Source organism: Globicephala melas, chromosome 20 (genome assembly GCF_963455315.2).
Source record: "Globicephala melas chromosome 20, mGloMel1.2, whole genome shotgun sequence".
NCBI classification, from domain to species: Eukaryota; Metazoa; Chordata; class Mammalia; order Artiodactyla; family Delphinidae; genus Globicephala; species Globicephala melas.
In genome coordinates, this window is record NC_083333.1 from 19,321,445 (window position 1) to 19,334,259 (window position 12,815).

The 12,815-nt window shown below is 60.7% G+C and overlaps 2 protein-coding genes across 5 annotated transcripts in view; one reads left to right on the forward strand and one right to left on the reverse strand.

Moving 5' to 3' along the window:
* The window catches only part of SHMT1 (serine hydroxymethyltransferase 1), a 60,778-nt gene extending 59,638 nt beyond the window's left edge, over positions 1-1,140 (forward strand). For all 3 annotated transcript variants that reach the window (XM_060290156.2, XM_060290157.2, XM_030861230.2), the window contains one exon: positions 161-1,140. In XM_060290156.2, coding sequence (XP_060146139.1) covers positions 161-333 — 173 coding nt within the window. In that variant the 3' untranslated portion in view covers positions 334-1,140. The remainder of the gene's footprint in view (positions 1-160) is intronic.
* SMCR8 (SMCR8-C9orf72 complex subunit) lies at positions 935-12,675 on the reverse strand. 2 transcript variants are annotated; one of them, XR_009560256.2, is made up of 3 exons: positions 9,829-12,675; positions 3,400-5,320; positions 935-2,594 (listed from the first exon to the last, which is right to left on the reverse strand). XR_009560256.2 is itself a non-coding variant. In XM_030861227.3 (2 exons), the coding sequence occupies exons 1-2, from the start codon at positions 12,186-12,188 to the stop codon at positions 4,867-4,869; spliced, it is 2,814 nt and encodes a 937-aa protein (XP_030717087.2). In that variant the 5' UTR covers positions 12,189-12,675; the 3' UTR covers positions 936-4,866. The 2 variants fall into 2 exon arrangements, 1 of the variants encoding a protein (XP_030717087.2); XM_030861227.3 differs by having other exon boundaries at positions 936-5,320.
* Positions 12,676-12,815: the final 140 nt, after the last annotated feature.

The window sequence follows — 12,815 nt, forward strand, 5'->3', positions numbered from 1 at the left end:
GGATGAAGGACGGCTCTGCGTCAAGGCTGGAGCAGGGCCGGGAGCCAGAGCATCGCCCAGTAGACCGCGTGGGCTGAGAGGGTGGCGGGCGCGTGGACAGCAGAGCAGTCGGGCCCGGCCGCCGGGGGCACACGGGCAGTGGCGTCTCTCGCTGGTGCAGGGATAGAGCTGACCCTGCAGATCCAGGACACCGTGGGGGTGAAGGCTACCCTGAAGGAGTTCACGGAGAAGCTGGCAGGGGCCGAGGATCATCAGCGGGCTGTGGCGGCACTCAGGGCAGAGGTGGAGAGCTTCGCCGCCCTCTTCCCTCTGCCCGGCCTGCCCGACTTCTAGAGGAGTGCCCGCCCGCCCAGGGACCCAGCGCCCTGGAGGCCCCACACAGGCCCTGTTTCGGACTTTGCTTTTTTTACCTTGTTCACAAACCAACATTTGTTTAAGGCTCAGTGTTAGTCATCCTGGGACAAGTTATTAAGGAGTTTAAATGTGAACCTCACTTTCTCACAGCTACGTATAGTTGTTCTGGAAAAATGAAATACAATTTAGCCATTCAGCCTTAATTATCCAGACGGGTGGAGGGCAGGGTTACTGGGAAGACTCCACTCTTAAGAGTCCCTGGGCTTCCCTGACTTGCTGCGGCAGCCAGAAGCACCGAAGTTCGAGCTTGGAAGAGCTGCCCGTTGCTATCTGCTCCCCCGTGGGCACCAAAGGAGGACTCAGTTATAACCGTCGCAAACGAGGAGGGAGCGTCCTGGCCCTTCTGCTGTGCTTTCAATCAGAATCACAAGTTAGACGGGTCTATTCAGGTGCCACCCAGCTCCGTGGGAGGGCCGCTTACAGCACCTGGGCGGGAGGGGGATGTGATCCCCTTCCCCCAGCCCAGGGCAGGCAGGCCAGGAAACCTGGTCCCAAGCCGCTGAGCAGACAACCACCTCCCTCCCGTGATCAGGAAACCAGAGGTCACCTTCCCACAGAAACTTTATTTTTCACAAATCTCAAGTGCAAAACATAGATGACCATATATAATAAGCACAAATTTTTAACCACAGAATGTCTACAAGAATTATAGCTTTAAAAAATACAACCAATTTTTATATCTCAAAAATATCTCAACTCAAATAAATTAATTTCTTAAAAAGTACACCTCCTACTATTGGTTTGGCATGACTGGTTGAACTCTGGTGCAGCCACACCGGGAGCTGCAGGCACGCATGTGGCGTGCAGCGTGCTCTCGCCCTGGCCGCAGTGACCACGGCTCACCCGGTGGGACTCACGCTCACACACGACGAGGAGCATGCAGTAATAATACAGGTTTTCAAAAAATGACAAATACGACGTCCTCACGCACTATGCTTCTCACCGTGGCCTTAACACAGCTGCAGTTGACGCCCCGGGGCTCCAGCGCAGCGGGCAGGGTGGCTGCCACCTCCACAGCTGTGGAAACAGCCTTACACCCAGGAGCTTGACTCTTCCCCCCGCCCCCGCAAGAGACAAAGGCCACCACACAAGCACTCCCGGGAGGCTAGGCCCCAGACCAGCACTTGATTCATGGCCAAGTGCTCCCTCCTCCCCGCAGCTGAAACCAAACCTCAAAGCAGGACGGGCTCAGAACAGCTGGGTGTGCTCCAGCCTTAGCTGAGGCTAGGCTGGTTTTCCTTCCAGCCAGAAGTAGAGGTTTGATACTTTTCCTTTTTGCAATGTTAATACCATCTCTCTCTCAAAAATTCCAGTTGTATCAGTTTCTATCACAATATTGGGAAAAAGCCAGAAAGCTAGCTGGTTTGCTTCAAAGCACGAGCCAAGGCACTTTCTTGAGCCTCTAGGGAGATGGGAGGTAAGAGCTGATGCTGGCTTGGGGGGCTGGTGCCTCCGAAGGCTGTCCACATGGACTGATGGACCGCACCAGCCCAGGAGGGCTCCTGCCTGTGCAAAGATGACGTGGGCCACGTGGAGAAGCTGACCGGCCAGGCACCATCAGGCTGGGAAGGGGGGGGGGGGCACGCGCCCAGCAGTGGTGGAGTGGGTGGCGAGCTGCGTGCGAGATCTTCCAGGCCGCTGGGCCTCCAGGGACGTGTCACGAGCTGCAGCAGCCCTGGCACTCTGGGGAGAATCTATCGGCCATCCTGGGATTTTGACATGGGATTTGTCACTTGTTTGGGGATGAAGTCTATGATACTTTGCACACAGTAACTCATCTGAAGCAAGAAATTCAGAGCTAGATAGGAAATGGCAGCTGGGCTATCACAGCCCATTTCCAGATTCTACTAAAGGAGTAGGGTCCCCAGGGCCACAGGTGCTAGAAAAGGGTTCAGCTGATGTCTACCGTGGAGCTTCTGGAAATCACTACTGCATAAATGCCAGCCTGGGCAGGTTCTTCTTAACCTGGACTGCTTTAAAAAGGCAGGGTGGGGGCTTCCCTGGTGGCGCAGTGGTTGAGAGTCCACCTGCCGATGCAGGGGACGCAGGTTCGTGCCCCAGTCCGGGAAGATCCAACGTGCCGTGGAGCGGCTGGGCCCGTGAGCCATGGCCGCTGAGCCTGCGTGTCCGGAGCCTGTGCTCCGCAACGGGAGACACCACAACAGTGAGAGGCCTGCGTACTGGAAAAAGAAAAAAGGCAGGGTTGGGGGGCAGGTAATGGACTGGAAGTGAAGTTGAAACAAACCTCAAGGTTTTGGTGCCTGGGCCTTCGAGGCAATACTTAGAATTGAAAAAGTACTAAGGGCACTGACACCCTCTGATTTTTGAAGCGTTTCTCAGCATTTGGACGCTTGCTGACCTATTACCAGGGAAAACCTCTTAAGATTCCCGACGAGATGAGTTCGTTGCACAGGCCCCCACCACTCAGACTCAGGTGCATCTGAGACTCCTGGCAGGTTCCAGTCCCCAGCGTGGCGGGGCCGGGAGGGCCTGGTTCCCCTTTGAGCTCCCTTTGAAGAGAAACATACTTGGCATCAAGCATTCTGTGAAACTGCCACGCTGCAAAGCTGGATTTTAACCAAAATTTAAATGCTGGAGTTCAGCCACTAGTCAGCGAATACAGCTCTACTCCTCAATGAAGAAACAGCTCAGGAGAGGGGCTCTGGGTGCCCTCTCTGCGGCCGCCCCATGGCCAGGCCTTCTCGCACCGGCAGGGCTCGCCCGAGGCGGAGCTTCTGCACAAACACCCTCCAGAGTGGACTTTCGCTTCTAGGCCAGTGTGACTGACCTGCTGCCCTTTCTGGCTTCCCAGGTGCGAGGTGTGAACCACAGAGGCCATGTTGGTGGCCCGGGAACGAAACAGGGGTGGGCCCATGATCGCTTCCCATCTGGTCATTTGGGCCCCATGGACCGCTCTTCCCTCGGACATAAGGTGTCACAAGCTCGTGTCCCAGGAGGCCCAAGTAGATGCAATTAGCCACCTACCTAGAAAACAAAGCAGCATCTGAACACAAGGGGGGCGGTGGTAACAGGAGGGCAGCCTTCCCACCAGCACCCACACTGCACGTTCGGAAGCTGCCATGTGGTCCCTGGAGACGCCTCTCTGAGGGACACAGGTGACAGCACAGGTGCGAGGACCCGAGGAGATGCGGTGGCAGCCCTGTCACAGTGGGCCTTGGTCACGGCCTCCGGAGCAGAATCACACTCTGGCAGGAATGGGGACCCTGACCAGAAGCCTGGGCAGGGAGGGCCATGGGAAAGAGATGATACGAAGCCTCCTTGGTCACCGGGGGTCCTGACCGCTGTGGTGTGCTGCAAAGCTGGTGGCGGACCAGGTCTCAACAGCAGGACTCTGACGACACAGAACACGGCCCTGGCAGACACGCACGCATGCTCAGGAGCAACCACTATGGCTGGTTCAGGTGCGTTTTACCACAACTTGGGGAAAAAAATTAAAAAGCAGTAATACCAAGAGTTCTCCCTGCTCAGGGACAAACAACTTAAAGAAGAAAAGTATGACATTTTCAAGGTTGCAAAAAACCATCCACCTACACACACCAGTGGTAACTGTGTCAGGAGGGTCCTGGTGGGTAAACAGGAAGTGGGGCTGGGACTCAGCTGGGGCGGAACGAGCTGCTGTGAGTGCGTGTGCTCCAGGCCAGCACGGCCTTCCCGGAGGAGATCCCAGCCCGCTGGCTGCCCCGTGCCCGCGACACCCCGTGAGGTAGTGAAGTGGTAGCGACGGTCTGCGGTGACCTCTGCCGGGCGAGCGCCAGCCCACCTGCAGACCCTCCCCGAGAGGACAGTGTCGGCACCCCCAGGACAGCTGGTGGCTCCTCGCCCGCACAGCAGGAAGCCTGTGCCCAGGCCCCCACGACAGCGGTTCTGATGACCAGGGGCCAGTGACTGGTCACTCCGCTGAGCCTGGGAGCCCAGCGGCAGGCCCCTCCGTGCCTGGCGAGGACGTGAGGACAGGGCAGGGAGCATCCAGGGACCTCCCCTGGGAGGGCGGCTCCACAAGGGCACGCGAAAGGTCCGGCTGGGGTCTGCACTAGGCAATGGACGTTCCACTGTCCTGCTTTCGAGCAAATAATCCAGTTAACGGCTGCTCCCCTTGATGTTGCTGCGCAAGAGGGCCGGCGTGGTCCTCCCTGCAGGCTCCGCCTCCCTGTCCCTCATCACAGTGCCGAAGCTTTCTTCTGCCCTGGCCCCCAGTCCCAACCCCAGGCCACTCTCCAAGGGGCCGCGAGCTGTTACCGTCCTTCCAGATGCCACCAGGGGGCCAGCGCCCCCACCGTCCTTGCCCAGAGCCACCTGGGAACCACGGCTGCCACCTCGGTTTCCTTCCTGCCAACGACACCAGAAGTCTAAACAGCTCAGAAGACCCCCGGTCATGCCAACGCCCTCCCCGTACCGAGTCACAGGTCTTGGTCACAGTGGCCGGGCCTGACCTCAGATCTTGTATAGGAAACTGGGGACGTAGTCGAACCTGAGCACGGGTTGGCCGGCTGCGGAAGGCTCCCGCGTGTAGTGTAGCTTCAGCAGCTCTGCCAGGTACTGGACCACCTTGACGTCTTCGTTCACCAGCCCCAGGTTCAGCTGCAAGAAGCTGGCCTGGCGGCTGGCGGCCAACCCCTCAGCTTCCGTGCCGCGGGCAGGCAGGTGCAGGTGGCGGCAGAAGGCATAGAGGAAGGCCTTGGCGCAGAGCTGCGTGAGCACACTCTGCACGTGCAGGGAGTAGGTGCTGCCCCGCTTGATGTGTGTGCGGTGGTCCGCCAGCCGGGGCACCAGGGTGCCTCTGTAGAGGGGGCAGCGCAGGGTCTTCCGGTCCAGGTCCAGGATGCTCGTGTAGCGGCTGTAGCGGCTCAGGGCGTGGAGAGTGCCGGCACTGGCGGGGGACGCCACCCTGAAACACACAGGCCAAGGTCAGGAGGCAGAAGCTGGGGTGGGCCCCTGCCGTGAGGCCAGCCCCCACCCAGCCCCACTCGCCGGCACACTCTGGAAGGCAGGTCTGGCCACCACGGCCTTCGAGGCTCCTCACCCCTCTCACGACCAAGGTCAAGTGCCTAGTGTGGCCCACGAGGCCCTGACAACCTGCTTCCTGCTGCCCCTGACGCCCCAGCTGTCCCTCCCCAGGCTTTCCGTGGGGCCCTTCCCGGACCTGTTCGCTCCTCGTTCTTGCTCTGTGACCCGGGGCAAGGTCCTTAACTTCCGAGCCTCGGCTGTGAGGCAAGGACGATGGTCCTGCCTCTGGCGTCACAGCGGAGGCACAGGCTGTGGCGCTCAGGACAGCGTCTGGCCCTCGCCACCGGCCTGGCACTGACCGGTGTGGCGCCAGGAGCTCCTGCAGACCCAGGACCGCACCCCATGCCGTGCCCGGCACATCAGAGACAGGCAGGCCGGGTTCACTCAGCGAGGGAAGGAGGCCAGAGTGTCGGCCTCAGTAAGCGGCCCCTGACCACCCCGTCTAGACCAGGTCTCCCAGAGGAGCTGGGATTACCCTGCAGAGTCCAGCAAACGGCTGGCTGACCAGCCGCTTCACACACTGACGCTCCTCTGGAAGCTGGGGCTTGTGAAGTAGTTGTAAAAGGACTGACGGTCTCTTGGGACTGAGGTCACCTCATCATACTTCCCCCTCATGGGTGTTCTCTTCTTGTAGAGTTGACAGTCGTTTATCGTGCGCCTAGCGTATTCCAGGCAGTGACCTGGGGCCTGGCCTGGCTGGGAAGAAAGGACACGCACACGAGCCGGCCCAGTGAGGGGAGGCATGGCCTCCGTGTCCACAGCAGCGGCCGCGGGCTGGGAAGGCACTGGAGGAGGGGCCTCGGAGTCCTAAGAGAGGTGGGCTCTGGGGACTGCAGAGCACGGCAGGCGCAGGGGCAAGCGGGGCCGGGCCCCCCACCACAGGCCACGAGGAGTCAGACTTGCCGGCGGCTCCCCGCCTGCTCCTGGGTGACCCTTACCTCCCGCCCCGGGGGCTGGGCCACGAGCTAAATGCCTCACCTCATCTTCCTGCCCTACACTTGGCTGCCGCCCACCTCAGGCCAGCCTCTCCCCAGGCTCTGGCGCCCCAGCCTACTCCCGCCCACGGTGGCACCACCTCTTTTGCGCCTCCAAACTCTTCCTTCATTGGCTCCCCTCAAAGGTCCTCCGGAGGCCAGATGACACGGGAGGAGGTGCGGCCGGGCCTCTGTCCCTCGGGCAGCACCCCGCCCACCCCCGTCTTGAACTTCATTACGGCCGGGGTGGCGGGGGGACTCTGCAAAGATGAGGACACTGGGCCCGCAGAGGGACTGTGGCTTGTCCTAGGTCACCCACGTAGAAGGCGGCTGAGCCGGGATTCAACCCAAGGCCTCTGACGCAACACCAGCACCTCCCCGCGCAGAATGGAGCTGTCTTCCAAACAGTCCAGGCCTTCTCACTGCTGCTTAGTAAGCAACCCGATTATTGCTGGGTTTGATTTATAATCGTGGGAAACCAACCTGATTGTTTATCCGTCTCTTACACCCACAAATGTCTGATCTGACTGACAAGCATTTCCAGGCAGAGGGCCTACTTCAGTGGAAAAAGAAAAATGCAGGGCCAATGCCACTGGTGGTTCTGGGGTAAGAGTCCTGAGGAACAGTCCTACACACAGTCCAAGTGCCCGGGCGGGGGGAAGGGACTGTCCTAGGCCACAGCTCTCGGATCCCAGACTGATCCAGCACCCGGGACCGAGCCCCGTAGACACACAAAGGCAGCCCTCTGCTCACACCCTTAAATGCTGACCCTCAGGTGGGCCTCCACCTGCCTCTCCGTCTCAGTGCTGGATCTGACTGCGGGGCCGTCTCACTAGCCACCTGCAGCTCTGGGCACCCCCGGGGCCGGGGCTCTGCGTGCATCCCGGGGGCAGCCCTTCCCTGCTCCGCGGGATAGCGGCAGGAGCCTCCACGCCCGACAGCTGGGGCCACGGCTCGTCCCCTCATGGCGCCGCCCCACCGGGTCCGCTGCTCACCGCCCGGGATGCCTTCGGGTGAGCCGCAGCGAATCCAGTCCCCTCTCTCCTCCTGGCCCCTCGGCCGACCCTCCAGTGACACGTGCCCTGGGGGGCAAGGTCCCTGACCCGTCGACCGTGGTGCCCGCCGGAGCAGGGCCCTCCGGGGGCAGATCTCCCGATTCCCAGCACCTGTGTGCGCTCAGGGGTGTGGGAGGGAGGGCTTCGTGGGACGAGTCACCAGACATTCCCTAGAAAGGTCTCAGCTGTCACTGCTGACGGGCCTCCCGCTTTCCTGGAGGGACCCTCCACGGCTCCAAGTCTGGAGGCGAGGGCCCGGCTCCACCCCGGCCACCTGGCCTGCCTTCCACACGGCGATCGGCGCCCCCCTCCACTGCCCCCCAGGACATCAGAGCAGCGCCTGCACAGAGCAGGCGCAGGTCAGACACGATGGGTCCCCGACACTTGCCAGCACCAGGCAGGTCTTCCTCGTGCAAATGGAAACAGCCTGGGGGAGCGCCAGCCCACGGGGTGGTGACGCTGGGACGGGAGCGAGGGCAGCCCTGTCACGCGACGCCCCCCTGCTGACGCACCTGTATCCTGGCTCCAGGCACAGCGGCTGGCCTGTAATGGCTCTCAGTAAGTATCTGGCAAATGACCACTATTTTCCCAGGAGGGAGGAAGGCACTGCCCAGGTGCCCACTGCGGAGGAGCAGCTCACAGCCCCCTTCCAGGGACACTGCCACCTGCCGCTACCCCCGCCTGCATCCCAGAGACATCGTGATTGATCACAGCTGGCTCCCCAGTGCAGCCACGCCGGGCCGCAGAATCCTTCTCAACACAGCACTGCAGTTGGGTGCCCAGGAGAGTGGAACTGACGTGAAGGATGCACCTCATTTGCCTGCCACCGCGTTCTAAGGAAGGAAGCTCAGGGGAAGCCTCTGGAAAGGGCAAGGCCATCCCGAACCTGGTCCTGGATAAGCCAGGTGATGTCGATAAACTGACGTGTGTTTTAGATTCTCCATCTTTTGAGGCAAAAAAAAAATCAAAGGTCAGGGGTTGGGGTGAGAAGGGAGAGTTGGAGACGGGAAGGTGTGTGTGTAGGGGCCGCCCGCCCGTCATCCCACCGAGAACAGCAGCCAAACACAGTCCCTTAAAGGCCTGCCCCCACCCCAACCCCTGCTCAAACTTGGCGCCGGCAGGGGCGCGGGGGCCCGGGCACCCGCTGAGCCTCGGCCCTGCGTCCACACTCCCACGATGCCCACGGGCTGGGCTTGCCCCTGTTTGGCAGGCCCGTCCTCACTGTTCCCCCACGGCGACCCCAGCCTCCCTGCCACTCAAGCCAGAGACCCCAGACCTCCTCCGGGCACCCGTCCCACGCCTCCCATGTGAGGCGCCCCCGTCAGAGCTCTCTGCTCCCTGTGCCGCCGGGCTCTGGCCTCCAGAGCACGAATTCTCCCAGAGCAGGGCCCCTCCAGCTCGTACCCCAGCCCCGCCAGCACGGCCCGAGAGTGAAGTGGACGTGGAAGCGCCCCGGGCTTGAATCCCACCACCATGCCCCCGCGGGGCGGCCAGGGATCGAGCGAGTCAGGTGGCCGTGAGCAGGGCGAACACGAGGCGGCTTGGGATGCTGACCTCACGGATGCCAGGGACCCGCATAAAGGCGCTGACTGCCACAGGGAGGAAAGGCCTCCTGCCCTCTCCGTAGTCCAGAGAGTGGACTCCTACCATCACCCAGCTTGACGCGCATGAGTCTCAGGTGAGCAAAGGCAGGTGCGGGGAGAGAAGTGAGCCCAGTGCGCACGCCAGGGCAGAAGTCCCCCGAGCCAGACAAGCAGAACGTGGAAAAACCCAAAAGAACCTGCTACAGCACAAGCCGGTGACGTGGGGAAAAAGGAGAAAGCTTCCAGGGGGCGGGGGGAGGGGATGGGCTCCTGGGGCAGAGGGGACAGGGGAGGGAGAGCCGGGGCGGCTGCCTCTGCCAGCACCCCTGCCCTCCTCAGAGGCAGACCCCGCCTCAGTCATTTACCCCATAGCGTGAGTTAGAGACTCAGCAGGGACCTGAGACCCAGCGGTCCAGTCGTTCCCAAACCTCGCTGCACACCAGGCGAACTCCACGTCGTACCCCAGGCCAACCCAAGCGCAACCCTGCGGCATTCTAGAAAATCCTCCCAAACCATTCTGACACAGCAGGGTGCAGACCAGGTTGGGAACCACTTAGGAACTGCAACCCCTCATGTGACAGACAAGGCAACAGGTCAGAAAAGGAAGAGGATTTGCCAAAAGCGACACAGCGAGTTGGTGCTGGGGCCAATCTGGAAGCCAGGCCTCCTGGTTCTGGGGCCACCACACCGACTCGTGAACCTCACCCAGAGGGACGGCCACCTGAAGCCTCATCTCTGACCAGCCAGGGCCCATCCCCACCACCTGTGACCAATTACCTCTGCAGACCAATAAGCTTCCACTTCTGAAAATCCGTGATGTGCAATGGAGAGGACACCCAGTGCTTCACGGGCTTGGCGTGGAGGCTGTAGCTGGGGACAAAGATGGACAGCGCGGTCACAAGCTTCCTGACTGCGGCCTCCTCCTCCCCGAGGATCACGAGCGTCCTCCCGCTGAGCAGGGAGTAGATGGCTGGGTGGGCAAAGGGGTACTGGCGGATGAATCTTAAGGCGTTCTGGCCCGCCCTCTTCTTATGCCTCTCGGAAGAGGGGCCAGTGGGAGGAACAGAAGAGGGAGTCCTGTCGGAGCTGGAGGAGATGACGCTGCTCCCGTAGCTGGTGGCGTCGGAGCGGTCATCCAGGCTGGTCTTACTGCCGTCCCGGCTGATCAGAAGGTGGCTCGGGTCCAGCTCATAAGCAGGGAAGCCTTCGGAACCGCTGTCTCGGGAAGAGGCGTTGGCGTTTTCCACCGAGAAGTCCATGTGGAACTCCTGGTCCTTCTGCCGGTAGCGCTGCGGGGGGACACTCACGACCCCGTCCTCGTCAGAGAGCGTGTGGCCCGGGGTGGAGAGCGGCACCCGCAGAGTGCCACCCTCCCTCCCAATGCAGCAGGAGTCTGTCTGTGACGGGGTGACCCCCAAGCCGCCCTCCTCGGCCTCCCCCAGCTCCGGCGGGCTGAGGCCTGCCTGGAAGTGGATGGCTCCCCCACCGTCATCTGCGTAGGACTCTTCTTCATTAATGGCACTTGGGTAACTGGCCTTGAAGTCGTCGGGGATGAGGGCCTCAGAGGGGCAGGTGCTGAGGACTTCAATACTGTCCCCGCTGATCGTCCTGTGGCTGACAGCCTTGCTCCGGACCACCTGGGGGCTCAAGGGCACCGTGAGGCTGGCCTGGCTGTCAGACTTAGACAGCACAGAGGTGGACTTCTCCGTGCCAAGAACCTCAATGCTCTCTCCACTGCTGATGCTTCCTTTCATGTCCATATCCAGGTAGTCCAAGTTTTCCTGGGGGTCAAAACTGCTTGACTCTGTCACCTCCACTTCCCTGGACCCCTCCTCCCCAAGTTCCTGCTCCATCTTGATTAGCACGGACTCCACACTGGACTTGTAGGAGCCCACGCTAATTAACACTTGAGGAACTGGACATTCTTCTACCGACCTGGAAGGCGGCCTGTCGTGACTGGGCTTAGGGGGTGCACTCTGCTGTTTCTCTTCCCCCCTGTCATCGACCTCTACCAAGTCTTCAAAGAGGAAGTTTGTGATATGCTGTTGCTTCAGGAGTGCTCTGTCGATCTGACTGGTCAGGAGGTAGCACAGGTCTCCTCTGAAAATGTGCTCAATGTGGCTGAGCTGGGCCAGGGTCTGGGTGAAGTACTCGGTGTCGCAGAGCTCTTCCAAGGTCTTCAGCTTCTTGTCAAAACACTTGGTGGACTTTGCTTTGATGAGTTTTGGGGTGTAGGTGGGTCTGCAGGTGTAATGGTCTCTGTCAGCAGACTCTTCGGGGTCAGAGGTAGTGGCTGCCTGGCTGGGCGGATCCTGGGTGTGCGCCATCTCCCCAGGACACAAATCGGACCCCCTCAACTTCCGATGAGGGTACGAGCGGATCTGCCTCAGCAGGTCTTGATGTTCGATGATGGACTTCTCCACACTGGCCAGCTCATTGGCCTTCTCGATGGCCTGAGATGAGTAAAAACCTTTGTCGTTGGCTTTCTTCTGGATCTCTGTCTCGGTGTGCAGCACTGTCCTGGTGTAATCCAGGTCTTTCAGTTTTTTTTCAAGTTCCCCAGCAAATGCCTTCCTGTTGCCTGTTTTCAAGCACTCTGAAGCTTTGGAAAATTCAGCTGAGAGCTCCTGGAACTGCTGCATGATTTTGTGCTGGTCTGCTGAGATATAAGCCATACAAAAGGGCCTCACGAAGCCACGGGCCTCCAGGTCGTACAGGGTGAGGTGGTGCACGTAGGCAAAGGCCCCCTCCTTGGAGTCTCCCAGCACGACCTTGGAATCCTCCACGAAGTTCAGCTTGGGGTAGGCAGAACCAGGGGGATGGCCCACGAAGGAGGCCTGGTAATCCACAGACATGATCCGCAAAGAGAAGTAATTGAGATCAAAAGTACCGAAAACTTTGGTGTCATTGGGGATGGTCAGTAAGGGCTGGGGTCCCACCTGCTCAGAGAACTCGGAAATAAGGATGAAGTCCCGAGAGAACTTGGCCCCGGACAGTTTGGACCATGGACTGGCTCCTTGGCTGGCGAAGGGGAAGAGCGGCACCGAGTACTCCTCGGGCAGGGCCGGCTCATTGTAAGGTTCCTCCTCGTATTCATCCTCTTTGGTGAAGGCCACCACGTCAGGGGCGCTGATCATATTTCCAGATATATGGTGAGTACATTGAGAGGAAGTGGGAAAGAATGCGGGGGTAGCCAAAGCGAGGAGCCAGGCCTCTGGAGGAGGAAGCAAAGTTCTTACGGGCTTCTTTGCGCCCTCAGGGGTACGAGGCAGCCGATCACATACCCGCGGGCTCGAACTCCCGCAGCCCCTCAGAGCTGTGGCTCCTTCAGAGCTCTCGGAGGCTTGAGGAACTCCGCGAGTCGGGAAGACCGGGAGGCCGGCTGCCCTTCTACTCTTCGGGCGACCACAGCCGGCGCAGGGCACCCGCAGAGAGGTCACCGGCACTCCCCAGAACCCACCGCCACGGCAACAGCCTCAGCCCTGAACAGGTGCCCAATGCGGGGGTACGGGCCGCCGCACGGACCATCCAGGCGTGGCAGCCCCCACGGCCCGAGGGCAGAAACCGTCGCGACTCCCCGGACGCCACAACCCAGAGACTGCTACCGCGGCGCCGCCATCTTGGTATCACATGACTCGAGACATCATGCCGCGAGACCCGGAAGCGTTCGCGTCAACTTCCGATCCGGAGAGCGGCGTCTCCCGAGGGCTGAGCGGGCAGGGAGGGGAGTGAGGTGGCCGCGCCGTGCAGCGTGGGAGTTGTAG